At 30.5% G+C, this 18,639-nt stretch overlaps 1 protein-coding gene and 1 long non-coding RNA gene across 3 annotated transcripts in view; one reads left to right on the top strand and one right to left on the bottom strand.

The window, feature by feature from the left end:
• The window catches only part of LOC145334044 (N-lysine methyltransferase SMYD2-like), a 43,486-nt gene extending 42,429 nt beyond the window's left edge, over positions 1-1,057 (bottom strand). For both annotated transcript variants that reach the window (XM_080179321.1, XM_080179322.1), the window contains exon 1: positions 980-1,057. In XM_080179321.1, the coding sequence (XP_080035447.1) occupies positions 980-1,046 (67 nt within the window). In that variant the 5' untranslated portion in view covers positions 1,047-1,057. The remainder of the gene's footprint in view (positions 1-979) is intronic.
• Positions 1,058-15,749: 14,692 nt separating this feature from the next.
• LOC145334515 (uncharacterized) lies at positions 15,750-17,825 on the top strand. Its single transcript, XR_013884846.1, has 5 exons — positions 15,750-15,888; positions 16,090-16,215; positions 16,380-16,475; positions 16,955-17,019; positions 17,280-17,825. It is a non-coding gene; the product is annotated as an uncharacterized LOC145334515 (long non-coding RNA).
• The last annotated feature ends 814 nt before the right edge of the window (positions 17,826-18,639 follow it).

Below are 18,639 nucleotides of genomic sequence, written 5' to 3'. Positions count from 1 at the left end.
ATAATTGATTTATTATTTCTTGGTTTTTCTACTGAGCATCTACTTTTTAACCAGGTTTGTCCGTCTGTTCAATCAATGTTCTTTTTTTAACCTAAGCATGTTGTCATCCTTGTTATTTTGAAAATAATCAGAAAAATATATTTCTAACAAATAGAAATAGAACATTGAATCACGTAATTTTTAGATTTATAGAAATTCTATACTTCTCTTTTTTGATAGAAAAGAATCAAAACAAAACTGTAAGTAAATATAGGATACTGTTTAAGGACATACTTACTTTTTAGGGCTTGATTATAAAGATGCTTCGCATATAACATTATCCTTTGTTGTTCTATGAATCAGTATGATTATATCACATAAAAGTTATTAATAGATGTCGGACATTATGGTAAAGAATATAGAGTTGATACGCTTTTACCTATTATAATGGAAAATCTTTGCTTTTAATAATTATAGAAAAGCTTGCTTGCAATTAGTACATATCAATTTATTACTTTTGAGGTTTATTTAGTTTCACATATAAATTATTGTTGGTTGGATTATTTTCAAATTTGTGGATATTTTTATATAACAATCGAATAAAAATGTAACTTTTTTATTCTACAGAATATTTTTTCTTCGCTTTTTGGGTCCAGTAAAGTTTTAACAAACTTTTTTTCTGATCCGTAAAACTATCTATCGATCTATCTTTCTTTTTATCTACCTATACCACTATCTATCTATCTATTAATTTCTCTTCCTATCTATTAAAAGAATTAAAAGATAATTGGAATTGAAGATTGCTATAATGCATGAAACATGATGCGTTGCAAATAATCTTTTATTATTTATACTTATTATGTGGACCATATATCTATCTATTTATCTTTAAATCTATCTATCTACTTTTCTGTACCTCTATCTATCTAATTATCTGTCTAACCATCTATCCATCTGTATATCTATCTATCTATCCATCTATCTTATATCTATCTATTACCTTTACAACAATTGGTACATTTTTTGGCTTGAGTCTTACTACACGTGGAACATCCTTCTGTTCCCATTTTTATATCTGAAATAGTTATTTATCGCATCGTATTATAGATTTGTAAATCAAAGCAAAATTGTACGTAAAGAGACCAGTAGGTTGCCGATAAATTCCATAATGGTGTAAGTTTTAAGGACAATAGAACAATAATATTCACTTAATATGTGTATTCCTTATTGAAAAGAACTATAGACCCCAAAATAATTTTAAGTAAAAAAAAATTGTGAAAAAACTCAAAAAAATCATTGAATGCTTCACTAATGTCAAACTGACAATAATAACAAAATAGACAATCATAAAAAATTATTGGAAATAGTTTCAAAAATTACAAATAATGCCAATTATTTTAAAGATATTAATTTTTTTAAACATTATTTGATTGTCCAAGGTAATTCTATGTATTATATGTTTAAAATTTATTATTGTCAACTTGACATTAGCAAAGCATTCAGTGAAAAATTAAGGTTTTTAAAAAAACTTTCAGGTATTGTTAACTGGAAAATTTATTTTTGGCTATGGTTCTATTCAATAAGTAATACACATATGTAGAGAATATTATCGTTCTACTTCTGTTTTTAAGCCTTAAAACTCACACCTTTACGGAATTTACCGGCAACCTACTGGTCTCTTTGTTGCAAAATGAAGAAAATACAGGGTGCATGCAAAGTTTGAATCAATTTGACAATTCCAACATTTCTAAAATAATGAAAAGAGCTATCCGGACGGACAGACCCGAATTGTGGAATGCCTTTCAACTAAAAGGTAGATGAATATTGTAAAAAGATTGTTTTCATAGGACGGATAAAAAGCATGTTTTACAAATCGATATATTATTACTTGGATGTTGCACCAGATTTTTATTTACTCTAATGAGGTGCTACTAGCAGCTGACTAAATTAACGGTAACCCTCACCCACCCCCTTACCACCTAATGGATGAAAGAACTGACCAATAAATGAAGCTCATATTAGTCACCAAAATTGACGGCAAATTTTCCCCTGTCAATATATCCATGTATTTTATATCCATTGTTTTACACTTTAGTACGAATGAAAGCAAAATATAATATGTTTCCCACAAATAACAAATATTTTTGCTGTAATATTTTGTTATTGTTAATTTAAGCATGTTAATATTGTCCTATTGATTTCAAATATGATAATTCTTGTAGCAATTAGGTACAAATAAGAAAGTGTATCAATTATAAAAATATTAGCAGAAAACTTAATTATCGCATAGTATATTAGACAACTTTATCAGGATAGTAAATGATTAATTATTAGATTAATTCCGGTTATGTTAGCCCCTAAGGGCCGAAGAAGTATGTCTGAGAATCGGTTCTTTTCCAGCGGACATTAATCGGTTTCGAAGTAACTTTAATAGTTCTTTATTTTTTAACTTTTTTCGTTATATTATAAAATCCTATTGAACTGATTTCTATGACGATCAGGAACTATGTTTTGTATGTCTGATTTGTTGAGTTTCTCTTTTTTGATGTTGTCATCCTTGTTTTTTTCAAAGAAATGCTAATTTTCAAATTTTGAACAAACGCCAAAACATCCATGTTATAGCAGCGACCTATATTTGAATCTCGTTGTAAAAAGGTACGCGCCGTAGTAGTTATACGGTCAACTAATAACATTATCTGTATATCTACCCCGAGAAAGAGGGGACAATTGCCTGTTTATTACACTAGTCCCCAAAGTTTTATAAAACAGTTTTCTTATTCGTTGGCTTTGTAACTTTAGGGACTTAAGTGAATTTTGATTGATTGGTTCATTAAGTTGAGTGTTAAAACGTTTAAACTACAAATCAATCTACAGAAGGAGTGATTTTGTGTTTCACTATTGGGGATATACATCAATTTATCGGCCATTGTCTTATCCCTTAGTTCCCTGATATCTACCTATCCTTCTTCTAGATAACTATATTAGGCATCACATTATATTCAGCTTTCCGCGAATATTAAAATGAAAACTTTTAAGAAAAGAACCAGTTGTCTAGCCCCGAGAGACCGAAGGCCCGATCTAATAAAACTGGCATTAATTTAATGATTTTTATTTCACGAAAAATTGTCAAAAAATCAATGCTATACATGAAAATTTCCAGTATATATGATAGAATAAAGATTTGGCCGATAAATTGATGTACATCCCGAAAGACCCCTTTTGTAAATTAAAATTAGTGGTTGAAACGATTGGAAAATCAACTTAAAGAACCAACCAAAAGTTGCTAGGCCACAAATAAGAAAAGATTACTATATAACTTTAGAGACTAGTGTAATAAACAGCCCAATGTCCCCTCCCTCCCTGTATAGAATAATTTGTCCTTTCTAAAATTCTTATAATTTTATCTATGCTGAAGAAGAAAAAAACTTTACTACTTTCTGTAATACGATTACATTTATCCTTAAAACTGTCACTTTGAAATCACTAGAAATATATAGTATGCACTGTTGGGGAAAATAAAAAGCTACTGAAACAAAAATTTTCTTTCACAGATTTTTCTCTCAAGTGAAGGCGGGTTTCAGAGTTACTTTATATTATAATATCACATTATGTTTAGAGTATATTAATACTGTTACTGTTTGAGACGTATTGTTCTAGGAATCGTCTTAATAGAACACATATAGAGGAAAGGGTATTCTACAATGTTATGAAAATTATAAGTAAAGTCAAAATTATAGAAAAGTATTAAATTAAAAAAAAATAAAAGAGTTAAAAGAATTTTAAAATTTAGAAAACATTGTCAAATAAAAATATCATTAAACAAAGGGATTCTTAATTCGCCTCACCCTGTGTCATGACTAAAGACATTAAAAAAGCAATGTAAAAACTTCTCATAAGGACTTCCTGACAAAGGTTCAGAAGTAAAATAAATTCCCATATAGGCTATCCGAGGATATTGAACATTTTTACTGTATTATGTTCTTTTCCTAAAAATAGATTCTTAAAAGCATAACTAAAAATTGAATATTTTATAGATTTTTAAATATTACTTTTTTGTAAGATTCTCATGAAAGATATCATGAATAAGAGAAAGGTGAGAGAGAGAGAGGGAGAGAGAGAGAGAGAGAGAGAGAGAGAGAGAGAGAGAGAGAGAGAGAGAGAGAGAGAGAGAGAGAGAGAGAGAGAGAGAGAGAGAGAGAGAGAGAGAGAGAGAGAGAGAGAGAGAGAGATAGGGAAATAGAGAGAGAGAAAGAGAAAGCAAGAGGCTTATAGAGATAATGAGAAAAATGGAAAGTATTCAGATTCAGAGATCTAAAGGGATAAGACAATGGCCGATAAATCGATGTATATTCCCAATGATGAGACACTAAATTACCCCTTCTGTAGATTAAAAATAGTGGTTGAAACGTTTGGTCACTTAAGTTAATGAACCAACCAATCAAAATTCATTCAAATTCCCAAAGTTGTTAAGCCAATGAATAAGAAATTATTATTATAAAACTTTTGGGACCAAGGTCCCCTCCCTCTCTGATTAGGATAACAGATTCCTAGGTATAAATATTTTCTTAATCATAACAGCAGGTTTCAAGTCTAATTGAGACTTATATAGAACTGTTACTGAACAACTTTAGAACCTTGCTTAGGATAGATACACAGAGATATAGAGAGAGAAAGATACGGAATACAGAGATAAAAGGGATAAGTCAATAGCTAATAAATTGTTGTACATCCCCCAATGATGATAAATAAAATTACCCCTTTTTTAAATTACAGTTAGTGGTTGAAATGTTTGGTTACCTGCAAGAAATACCACGCTTTAACTGCTGAAAGACTGCCACAAGTAGACCCAATACCCCAAATTTAAAGACTTCAGCTTCACTAACAAAAAAGTTCTAGGCATTTCAAAAAAAAATTTATGTACAATGAAAATTTTGAAAGATTTACAATCCTTATAAAAAAAAAATATTAAATTACGTCGCCTATACACAAAATTATGACTTTATTTTTGTCAGAAACTAAGATTGCCGGTAACTGATTACATTTTTACAATAAAAACACAACATCTCATGGTCAAAATCCATGGAAAAAATTCGATTTGAATTGCATTTGTAAACGAAAATCATACAGGGGAGAAACTATTACAAGCTCAGCTGTGATTGGTTGTTAAGCTGATTCAACCTTCTGATTGGCTACAGTACACTCGGTACAACGCAAGTTAAACTTAATTTTTTTTAATGATTTTGACTATAAAAATGGGTATTTTATATAAATAGTTACTGGTTGCCTAAATTTATGACAAAAATAAGCTTATAATTTTGTTTCTAGGCCACGTAGTTTAATTTAAAAATTTCTAACATTAGCACTGTAATTCTTTCAAAATTTTCATTGTACATAAAATGTCATTTTAAAATGCCTAAAACTTTTTTGTTATAGAAGCTGAAGGCTTCAAATTTGGGGAATTGGGTCTACTTGTGGCAGTCTTTCAGCAGTTAAAGCGTGGCATTTCTTGCAGGCTTCCTTTAAGGGGTGCCTACGTCACCCCCAGGGTAGGGGTAAATTTTAAATGGGAGGGGTAAAATTGCAAGAAATTCGTTTGGGGGGAGGGGTTATCACCATTTTACCCCCCTCCCCTTGGACGTCTTTGCTCTTATTGTTGATTTAGGTGTATTAGTTAGGTATGATTTATAAAAGATAGCAACTCTCCAATTTTTATTAGAATTTAAATGTTGAATTTCACCTTTTTTACAACAATTTTGTTGTTCTATTTATCTCATTATTGGAATACTAAGGTTATAAACAAAGCATCTCTATATAATCAAGTCCTTAAACAGTATCCTGTAATTAAGTAATTTTGAAACAAATTAACTTACAAATTTAGACTACCATGCTAACACTCCACAAATGTTAATCTTTGCTCTCCTACATTTTTAAAGCTATGCTTTTATTTATATTGTCATCCTTGTTTTGATTAAACTATGCCATTCTATTCATCATATTTTCCCATTTTATTTAAATTTAACAGAAAAAGTAATAATTTATATACAGGGTGTTTTTTTTTAATGGAACAAAAGTATTGCTTAATTTAACCCACTTGCCATTAATAGAAATTAATAATCTATATCTTAAATTCTTCATTGGGTTGGGGAGTTTTGTATAAGAAAAAAATGTTTAGCGATTTTCAACAAATTATGCCTTAAAAACCGGTTTTTCCAAAGTACCTATTTTTGGAAGATCATGACCAATTTAAAGAGTGTGCAAAATTGCGTACATTTTTAAAAATCAAATTGTACGGCTTGTGTTAATAGTAGAAAATTGTTACGCATACCGTTAGAATTGTCATAAACTCTAGTTTTTGTAAATACATGTATCGTATTTAGTAGTGTCAAAGCTTTTCCAACAAATATTCTAGAAAAAAAATTAAGTTTAAGTTAAAATATTCCAATTAAATTGAAGACTAATCAAATATAATTTTTGTGCTCCAATAGGTTTCAATATGGAAAAGCAATTTTATCTTTTTTATATATATAATCAGGTGAAATAGGGTGACGCTACTCTAAACCAAATGTCTATTATAAGCTAGCTTTAAAAGGAGACATCTGATTGGTTATCTATAGTGCAAAATAGAATTATGTCTGTCCGTCCGTCTGAAACTTCATATATCGGTAACCGCTAAACCGATTTGGCTCTACTCTTCTTAACCAAAAACTGATACGGGGGGTAAATATATCTTTAGCTTAGGCAGAAGAGGGGAATTCTCCATCACCTCATGGTGCGACGCCCCTTTAGGCTAGTTTTCTATAACTTAGTACAGGAAGATAAATTAGGTTCCTTATCTAAACTAAATCAATGATATTAGTATTTGGGAAAAGGATGGTCTTGTTACTTCAAATCTAAATTAATAATTTCTTGTCTGTTTAATACACCTGAACCTTCCATTAAACTAATTGCTAAAATTTAGAACAAATTAATTTTGCTTGGATAGATACACTTAAAGTTTGCTTTATAACGTATTTTTGAAGCAACAAGGATAATAAACTATATCCATTGTTTAAAAATATTTGCGAGCAGGGATCTAAATGGATAAGACAATTTCTGTTAAATTGATGTACTTTAACAATCTGTAGATTATTATGATTGAAACATTTAGAAAAATCAATACATAAAACTATATATATGCTATTGAAAATAGGATATTGAGGCGTAATTTATTGAAAACTGCTAAAAAATAAAAGCCAATGAAAAAAATAAGACATTGATTATTATTTTTCTGACAAGGATTACGGCTATGCTATTATATAAATTTGTATGTTTTTTTCTGTAGCTTAAGATTTCATTAAATACTGAACCGATTAAGTTCTCAGTTTAAAGGAAGATTTACATAATTCTCGAGATAGTTTTAGGCTATTTTAGTTTTAGAATTAAGTCTTAGGATGGTTATATATTATGTTTCTGTCATTCCCTACAATTTTGAATACATACCCCCTAGATGCTAGGGTCGCAGCCACTAGTACTGTATAAAGTAAGAAATAACCTTTCTTAGAACGAAGTGTATTTCAAAAATTCTTTTTAGTCGTAAAAAACTGGTGAAAAGTTTCTTTTTGTTTGAATAATTTTATTAACTTCAAAGAAAAATAAATTGTGGTTAAAATTGTTGACCGTCCTATAAGAAGTGTATTTTGTTCGCTATTTTACATACTAATATGAGAATAATACATGTCTCAACTACTACTAACCCCAGAAAAAACTCAAGCTACTTCATTTTAATATTTATTTCCAAATTTTCGAAAGAAGGCATCTTTTCTCATCAGGGCCTAAAATTACAAAATTTATGAATTATTTATAAGTTTTTCATGCACTAAATCAACAATTTTTCAAATATTTAACAAAATTATAAATTTAGTACAGCATTTTTGATCATTAAAAAGTCTAAAGTTAAGCTTCAATTTCAGAGATTCAAACGGCTAATATTTTACATTTTATTTTGGCAGTAAGATATATTTATTCACCATTATGTTTATTTAAAATTAATGTTTATAATTTTTATCAATCTAGTTAATTGGAAAATTGAAGCTATAACATCAATCATCTATTTTTTACTTTCTACTCCGAGCTGGTTAATCTTGTAATTTTTTATTTTGATATCCTCGGAAAGCCGTCTATAATACGTTGTGGTAAATAATATAGGATAATTAACATCTTTAGTAAATCAAACATTTTATTAGTTTAAAATCTATTCTGCATTTAATGATGTTTTGTTGAGACATTGTTTCAACTTAATTTTCAGTTGACATAATTTTCAAAAATAAAAAACCTTCCCACCCAAACAAAAACCTCTTAATCCATTTAACAAAATCCTAACAAAAAGACAACCATCTCAAAAACTTTTGTGATCCCTTTCAAATTGATCAAAGGTTATAATTTTGATTAAATAACTTTGAATGCAGCTAGCTCCCAAATGGCATTATGATTAAGCAATGCTTTAGATTCATTCAAAGGAAACACCGTATAATGTAAAACATATTTAAAGTTAAATTAAATTATTTAAGTATTTTAAAGATAATTATACAAACTAATATAGTTTATAAAAAAAATAATCAAGAAAATATAACCAATTGGTTAAACGGAGATGCGGGTTTAGTCGTATTTTTACAGGTTAGATAAATATTAAAGGGTTTTCTTTCCATGATATGGTTAAACTAATATAATAAATGAATAAGGCTTACCTTTAAGCTAAATTAACCAGTAGAAACTAATAAATTTTAATATTTCCAGTTCATATTTATTAGGACATACAAGTGTTTTGAAAAAATGATTATTTTTGGCAGAAAAATTTTAAATAAAAAATCACAAAACCTTTCCTTAAACCTATAAATATTTTTTTAGAATATTGGGCATTAGCTCCAATCATAGGTTTAATATTTTGAGAATATAGATATATTGTTGAAACAGTACAGAGACATTGAAGTCTATTTGCGTTGCCCCCATTAAATATTCACAGTGTCCAATCAAAAGTAAATTGAATGTGTGTGTGTATCCTATCAGTTATTTAATGGATAAGCCAATGGATGATATATAAATGTACATCCCCATTTTGATACACAAAATTACCCCTTCTATAGATTACAATTGGTGGTTGAATCGTTTGGACACTCAACCAACCGAAATTCAATAAAAGTCGACAAACTTGTTAAGCCAACAAATAAGGAAACGTTATTGTAAAACTTTGGTGACTTGTGTAATAAACAGTCCAATGTCACCTCCCTACCTGGTGTTTTATTTTACCCAATTTTCCAAAGGATATAATTTCGTTGAAGATAACAATGATTCCCCCACTCCTTCTTTGGGAGATGTCAATAGAGGCCACGAGGAAGCCACTATTGTGATACCAAATCAAATTAAGGCCTTTAATACTTTGTTTTTAACACTCATATACCTTTAAGAAATGCTAGATTAGAAATTTGATGACCATTTTGTTAGAATCAAAAAAAATAATTACCTTCCTTTCTCTTGATTGACATTATAGTTATACTTAAACTAGAGGCGGCGTTCTAAAATTATCCCGCTATAAAATAATGGGTCTTATTGTTCCTAGTCAATGAGAGTTTATTATGGATTATTGGAGCACTATGAGTTTTAAACGCTTATTAATTGGAAAACTTGAGCTCATTTATAGATATTTTTTTCCTATATAGATCTGTCATAAATCTTGATGCAATCCAGCAGGCCGTTTTGTAAATGTTAAAAATTGGAAGATTTCATTAAATAAATGTTGTTGCAGATATATTATAGAATGACCCAGTAAAGTTTATTGTAGTCATGTGCCCGTTAGGATGTAAATACATTTCTTTAGAAAAAAAGAGGCAAAAAGTTTTCAGGAATCTGTGTTAAGAACTGTTGGAGAAAACTTTTAGCAGCGGACATCTTATAGGTCAAGGGAATTTTTGGGGAGTTTGGGGTACTTCCACCTTTCATAGAGAAATTGTTCCTAGAAAAATATTCACCACCGCATAAATTGTTCATTTTTTTAACTATGGGTCAACTTAATCTCTTCCCCTTCTCTCAAGCCTTCCTTGAGGCATAAGAGGGTGGCGGTGTCACTAGAAAACAGACAAAAACATACATAAAAATATAAGTATTTTACTGTATGCAATTAAACTTAGGCTAAAACGTAAGAACTGAGTTTAACAAAGGTATTGTATGACTAAAAGCTTACACATTCGTCTGTCCATTTGTCCGTAGGGGTAATTGTGCAATACTTTGCTCTTATTAGAGATATGCATATGATTTTTGTAAAGATTCCAAACCAAAACAGGCGACGCCATGCACAGTTGGGACTTCTAAGACAAAAGTTGTGCAATCAAAGGGTTTGTTGTCTGTTGGATGTTACATAACCTAATATCCTTGGGTGTTTGAGTATTGCATCCCAATACAAGCGTATGATGCTCTGGATTCTCTAGATAATCACTTAAAAATCAGGGCTGTAACTTGCCCCTACGAGGTAAGCAAGTCATTCTGTAATGATATGGAGGAAGTTGACTCAGCTGATAAGCTAAACCACTGTTTTTTTTGACACAATCCCAGTATTATGGAGCATATCCTTTTACTAAAGTAACAGGATGTTTGTCTGTCTGTGTGTCTGTACTGAAGGATCTCGCTAACCGCTGAACCGATCGGGTTCTCCTTAACAGGGTAGCTTATCATAAGTCCCGGGAAGGTTTATAACTATTTTGGGGGAGGGTACCACCACCCTCCCAAGAGAAATGACAAAAAATCGAAATTTTTTAAAATCTAGGGGAGACTTCAACGTCAAATAAGGTGGCATCGTACATAAAAAATTAACTTTAACAAACAAAAACATTTAAAGTGCCACTAGAGGCCACTAGGGGCGTAGCCGCTAGTTTAAATATAAAACATCCATGACTGTCCGACTTCTTTTAAGCAGCTTTTTAGCTGCTTTAACCTTTATTCTGATTTGAATTTCTACTATGGTCCGATTTTAAATTTTTAAAAAGTAATAGAATCAATATTGTATTTTCCTTCGTTCTAAGGGATTTTTGTGTTCATAGATGAAGGACAAGTAAGAAAGTTTTTGTGATTTTATCATTCCTAAGATCTATAATTCTCATATTCTTCTTTATCTTTTACCCTGAAATGTGTTTAACATTCCTCTTTAAACACCCCCCCCCCCCTTTTGACATTTCTTTAAAATAAATTAGATTAGTAATAGGGCCAATGACACAAACAAGTGTATTTAACCTTTCATTAATTACTTTTTAGTGGCAAAGCTAAACTATAATTCCAAATGTCAGTCCGTTTGTCTGTAATAGACGGATTTGGGGAAAACTTGATTTTAGTCAACGATCCCATCATAAGGAGCATTATTAATTATTAGTTATTCAACATTTTATCTAACGGAATAAGGCTGAAACATAGGAGATTTCTTAAATATAAATGGACCAAAATAAATTTACAAGGTTGCTACTTTAGTCTTCATTTATTTGCCAGTTCTTACGTCCAGTAGGAGGGGAGGGGATATCGTTATATTTTCATGCGGGAAAGGCCATTTTATTTGAGTTGGAGAAAATATGGTGCATAAATGTACATAAATGCGCAAAAAAGACTTATTTTACATTTTGTAAGTAAATTTGTTGCAAAACTGATTTAATGCATGTTACAGTTTAAGGACATACTGACGTTTTTAGGACTTGATTATAGAGATGTTTCGTTTAACACACAAAACCTTATTGTAATAGGAATCAGTATTCAAAAAATCAGATGAATAGGATATTTTTAACATTCAAAAATTTGTTGTCAAAAAAGTAAAAATCAGCTTGTTTTAAATGGAAGTACAGACTTTCTAGTAACGATTATGTGTTACTTTCTATATGCGAAATATAGGAAATATTTGTTCAGACTTCGAATTAAAGTTAGTAATGAATATTTTTAAGTTCTATTGCACCAAATGATGAGGGGGGGGGGGGTAAGCCTAATTATAAACCTCTTTATGTTCGAGATTTTAATGTAACTAAATAATCGTTTCTATAGATTATTACAAATATCAGGGATCTAAAGGGATAAGACAAAGTTTGATAAATTGATATACATCCCCAATGATAATACACAAATTATCCCTTGTGTAGATTAAAATTAGCAGTTAAAACATGTTATAAACAGCCCAATGTCCCCTCCCTCACTGCGAAAAGGTAAATTTAATTTGCAAAAAACTTGGTGTTCTTATAATCAATTGAAATTGGAATAAGCAATTAGTCTACCTGTCTATCTATTGGTAATTTTTGATTTTAGATTATGTAGTTACATGGTATTCATGTTTAACGTCAGCAGTTTTATTTAGGAAGGGAGGGGACATTAGGCTGTTTTTTACACTAGTCCCCAAACTTTAAGTTTTATAATAACGTTTTCATATTCGTTTGCATAACAACTTTAGGCAATTTGATTGATTTTTTATTGGTCGGTTCATTAAGTTGAGTGTCAAAACTTTTCAACCACAAATTTTCATCTACAGACGATTAATTTTGTAATATAATTTAATGTATCAATATTTGGGATATTCATACATTAATCGGTTATTGTTTTGTCCCGTTAGATACCTGGGTGTTAATCTAAAATACAAAGTAGCTTGCTGTCTGTTTGTATGTCCGTCCGTCCCATAAGATCTCGGTAACCAATAAACCGATTGAATTCTACTCTTCAGGGAATATATCTACTGGTCTTGTGGTGGTTATAAGCTATTTTTCAATATTTTAAGGCATTTAATTTTTTTCTTTTTAAAAGTGAAGCTTTTCTATAATTAGGGTCAGTCCGTCCGTACGTCCGTTACAGTTAGCTCCCTTCATTCATTTAAACAGGTTAGAATTGTCCTATCTATTTCAAACTTTGCATGCTGATTCCTACAACAGTTAGGTACGACTTAGAAAGTAACACATAATCGTTACTAGAAAGTCTGTACTTCCATTTAAAACAAGCTGATTTTTACTTTTTTGACAACAAATTTTTGAATGTTAAAAATATCCTATTCATCTGATTTTTTGAATACTGATTCCTATTACAATAAGGTTTTGTGTGTTAAACGAAACATCTCTATAATCAAGTCCTAAAAACGTCAGTATGTCCTTAAACTGTAACATGCATTAAATCAGTTTTGCAACAAATTTACTTACAAAATGTAAAATAAGTCTTTTTTGCGCATTTATGTACATTTATGCACCATATTTTCTCCAACTCAAATAAAATGGCCTTTCCCGCATGAAAATATAACGATATCCCCTCCCCTCCTACTGGACGTAAGAACTGGCAAATAAATGAAGACTAAAGTAGCAACCTAAATTGACAACAAAATTTTCCCTGTTATAATATCCACTCATGTTAAAGTTATTATTATAGAGTATAGATGGATTGATAGATGGATAGATAGATGGATAGATAGATGCATAGATAGATGGATAGATAGATGGATATATAGATGGATAGATAGATGGATAGATAGATGAATAGATCGATGGATAGATAGATGGATAGATATATGGATAGATAGATGGATAGATAGATGGATAGATGGATAGATAGATGGATAGATGGATAGATAGATGGATAGATAGATGGATAGATAGATGGATAGATAGATGGATATATAGATGGATAGATAGATGGATACATAGATGGATAAATAGATGGATAGATAGATGGATAAATTATTTCCAAAAATCTATGAATTTTAAAGCCTGCTAGCTGCCAAACGGCTGAACGTACAGTGCATACCCGCACACCATTTAAAGCGGTATAAGAAGGCCTACAAATAATCTGGAATAGCCAAGATCCAATTATGCACAGAGAAAGCTTCACTGAAGAAAAAAGGCGTAAAATAGGTCTTTTTCGCGCAACTCTCTGCACTTCGAGATAATTATGCATTAATGATTATTGCTATTCCATATTATTTGTAGGCCTTTTTATGCCGCTTAAAACAGTGTGCAGGCATGCACTGTACGTTCAGCCGTTTGGCAGCTAGCAGGCTTTAAAATTCATAGATTTTTGGAAATATTGCTTACCAGCAATATTTTACCTTGAACTGCAGTAGATCCAAATTTTAATATATTTATTGGGTTTAAATAATAAATTTTTTGTTTGAACGGGAATTAGTAATTAACACCTATATATTTAAATTCGTCCAGTCAAAAAAGAATATTTGTCTGTGAGGATTTCGCTAACTAAAAGCATCATATATTTAATTATCTTTGTCAGTCAATCCGTCCATTATGCTAAAGTTTTAGTAATTAGATTTTCTCGTATTCATTCGAATCCGGTGGATAGGAACCGGTTCTCATCCTATGTCTAGCATCGTATTATAAACCACTTTCTACGAATATAAAAATGTACAATCATAAGATTAAAACCAGTTTTTTTAGCCCGTTCCTTAAGCACCTTGGTTTTAATCTTATAATTGCACATTCTATATCCGCGGAAAGTGGTTTATAATACGATGAAAGAAATAACTATTATGGTTTTAGAGATGTACGTTTAAAGTTTACTGTATAAATTTCTATTGAAATCTAATGTTTTAACCACATTGTCTATCTTATTAGATTTTTATTAACTTCACAAAGTTTATGGATGTTATCATATGTTTCTTTGTACTCAGAAACCGTAAGGAGTAAACGTGAATTTCTCTTCAGTTATTAAAAAAACATCCCAACTGATGAACATCCAGTATATAACTTACTTTGTATGTCCGTCTGTTGGAAAGCTTTGTTATGCATCTACTATCAAAGATATTGTATAAATCTATTGTAAACCTTTCCATGTTTTTTAGCTTTACTTATAAATAATGTCATCCTTGTTAAGCTTTATAATTTCTTAGAAATTCTTATCCTTATCCTATCAAGAGTAAAGGCACATCAAGTGTAAACAATTTATCTATAATACAAAATCTATAATACAAAGTAGAACAATGTCTGTCTGTTTGTAGCAAAGGATCTCGCTAACCGCTGAACCGATCGGGTTTTCCTTTACAGGGTAGCTTCTTATAGGTCCCGGGAAGGTTTATATCTATTTTCTTGGAGGGTAGGACACCTCCAACTCTCCAAAAAATGTAAAATACCCCCCCTCAAAAAAAAAAAAAAATTTTCTTTTTAAAACTAAAATTAAAATAGTGGGGTCAACTACCCCCCCCCCCAAAAAAAAAAATCCCCCCCCCCCAAATTTAATTTTTTTTTCAAAATCTAAAATACGAAAAATTGGTTTGATTAAACCTCTTGGGGCGAAGCTGCTAGTTTATAAAATACTAGCGGCTTCGCCCCTAGCCTCTAGGGGCATTGCCCCAAGAGGTTTGATCAAACCAATTTTTTCGTATTTTAGATTTTAAAAAAAATTGGGGGGGGGGGGGCCGGGGGTAGTCGACCCCACTATTTTAATTTTAGTTTTAAAAAGAAAAAAAAAATTTTTTGGGGGGGGTATTTTTCATTTTTGGGGGGGTTGAGGGTGTCCCACCCCCCAAGAAAATATTTATAAACCTTCCTGGGACCTATGAGAAGCTACCCTGTAAAGGAGAACCCGATCGGTTCAGCGGTTAGCGAGATCCTTTGCTACAAACAAACAAACAGACAGACAAACAGACAGACATCGTTCTACTTTGTATTATAGATGGAAGTGTATTTTCAATGCTTGATATGTACTCGATATGGGAAAGCACCCTAAACCTCACTTGCTTAATTATTATTAAATATATTTTTTACGCGAACAATTGATGCTAGGAGCGCATCTGCTTGTAAATTTTATAAAGTAGCATACTATAATTCAATACTAAGCTTCATAAATGCACCAAATGAGTCACTATTTTAAATGATATTTATTTAGTAAAACAATGTCCTAATGGGTGGACGGAGTACCAACAAACAGGCAAATTATTTTTTATAATGCTACATAAAATTTATTAATAGTATGTCAAACAGACACTATAAAATAAAAAGTTTTGAGAAATACTTCCGATCAATGTATAGCTTACTGCTAAATTTGTCTTATTTGTTAATATTTTAAAATGTCTTGATTGCGTGTTTTGAGAATGTGATTAGTTTTCAATACTTATCTAACTTATTACAGGAGCATGTTTCTTCATACAGACCTCATCTTATAACTGGTATGATGCAAAAAAATACTGTGAACTTGCAGCTGTAGGTTCACAACTTGCTTCTATTTGGTCATATGACGAAAATCAATTTGTCAGAGGTTTGTTCTAATAATATTTATAGAAAAACTATAGAAAAATGCTTTATATATTCATTGCAAGATAATTGATATACTTTTATATGTTTTATTTTTGTCCTCTTTTATATTTTCATTTTAGAAACTGGTTAAAAGCTTATAAAATTTTTGTTAATGTTATAATTTAGATTTGCTAAATTCAAGAGGAATTACCTCAAGTGTTTGGTTAGGAGGAAATGATATTGAATCAGAGGGTTACTGGGTGTGGTCTGATAATAGCAGGGGTAATTTTTATCTCTTTAATCCCTCACAAACTCACTGACTGTCTAACTAAGATAAAAAAAAGATAAAAAAAAACAATCAGTTATTTTTTTTAATAGAAACCCTACAGTTTTATTAAAAAACTTATGAAAAAATAACACAACCCATGCTCAAGCAATAACAATGAGAAAACAATATTGAATTTCAAACCTACTCACCTCTCCAGAGTACTACAGCTCGAGACCTAGCCCTAGAGAATTTTTATCTACATGGAGATAAAAAATGAAAAAAACATCTTAAGTACATGAAATCTTGTAGATAGACCCCATAATGTTTGGAGTTTTCTATAGACACCTTAACCAGGCAATTCTAGCTAATTTGCATAAAAAAGAAAGACGACCTGTCAAACCTGTCTTAATTTGTAAAAGTAGTTTATTACTGCAATGAAGGTCATTTCAATGTAGTTATATAAAATATGATTGTTTTTTTTGTTCTATTACAGTGACTTTTTTTGATTGGGCTATTGGTGAACCAAACAATGCTGGTGGAACACAAGACTGTCTTTCGGTAATTATAATTAATTATAATCCATTTTAAGTTTTCAAGTAAAATGAACCTAGAAACAAAAATTGCTAGATAAAGGAACACAGTAAGCAAAATATTATAAAATTTATTAATTACAGCCAACTCCCCTTTTCACCATAAAAAGTACAAATGTAAATGAAACTTTGGGAAAGATTAAAACAGACTTTTTCTCAAATTTCTGTACAAACGTTGAAATTCAAATGTATTTGTTAATGTATTATATTAACTTTGTTAATTTTAAGTGGAAGAGCTATGATGGTTGGAAGTGGGATGATAACTGGTGTACATCAAAACAAATTTCTGTATGTAAAATTCCATAATTCCATGTTTACATTCTCTTCTACATATGCACCATGACTATTTTTGCTTCTGATAATGATAATGGATTAATGATAAGCCTTTGAAACCCTACCCAAATAAGAAAGAATAGGTTAAACAGAAACTAACAATGAAAACAGTGTTCAAGAGCAGGGACCTATATGAAGCTTGCTAAACATGCAATCTCAAAATCTGGCTTGTTCATCCCTTTGTAAAAGGATTTCAAATGACTTGTCATGATAAAATATTATTTTATTTCTTGGAGAAAAAGGTTTGTTTTTGAGATTGCTTTATGGTACCCTCTTTGATCAAAGTTTTCAAAATATATTTTTTTGTTCAACTTATGTTTCTTTTGGATATGTGGTATATTTAACCCTAAGTATGAATGTATGTTTGAATGTGATTTTATTATAACCTTGTTTGATATATTCTTGGTTTATGGGAAATAAATATAATTTTGCAAGATAAAATATGTGATCATTATATGAGGGAAGTTTTGTTGGTTTGTCTGTATTTTAATGGAAAAAATTGGCTATGTGCATATATCAATTATTATGAGTGACAGGGGACTCAATTATTGATTAAAGCACATCTTTCTATAACTCTTTCTAGATGGCTGACTAACCATATGTCATGAGAGGTTGTTTGTCTGTTATTGGCAATAAGTGGATGATTTTTTTACTCATATGATCCATTGTTCTGTAATGCTCTTTTGAACTTTTGATACAAATAGAAAAAAAATAGAATAAAATATAACCCTCAATGCTTCACAACTAAAATGAATGAATGAAAAAAATCTAAAAACTTTATTAGAATACATTTTAAAATATTAAATTAAAAATGTATATTGCCAATTTGACAATGTGTCAAATTACTCAGTTTTATATTTTATGACGGTTGGTAGTTTGTTGATTCCAAGGTGATCAAAAACAAGCTTTTCAATCTGTGCAGCATTTAATTGTCAATTATAGAAATACTACTCCCCTAAAATCCTCTAGGGCAACGGATGAGGGATCCTATTGTTGCATTTTTTCTAGGGGCAATAATTATAAACCTTTACTTGACCCATGAGAAGTTAAATTATAAAGGAGAACCATATCGGTCCAGCCCCTAGTGAGATCCATCGCTACAGACAAAAAAACCTTATGTATTTTATATAATACTAGCGGTTTCGCCCCTAGCCTCTAGGGTCTTTGTCCCAAGAGGTTTGATTAACCTAATTTTTTGTATTTTAAATTACACTGTTTATTACACTATACATCAAAGTTTTATAAAAAAAAGTTT

This window comes from Acartia tonsa, chromosome 12, assembly GCF_053477335.1.
Source record: "Acartia tonsa isolate MP-2025a chromosome 12, ASM5347733v1, whole genome shotgun sequence".
Classification (NCBI taxonomy): Eukaryota; Metazoa; Arthropoda; class Copepoda; order Calanoida; family Acartiidae; genus Acartia; species Acartia tonsa.
Note: the sequence above shows the minus strand (reverse complement) of the source record. Positions and strands in the feature narration are given on the sequence as shown.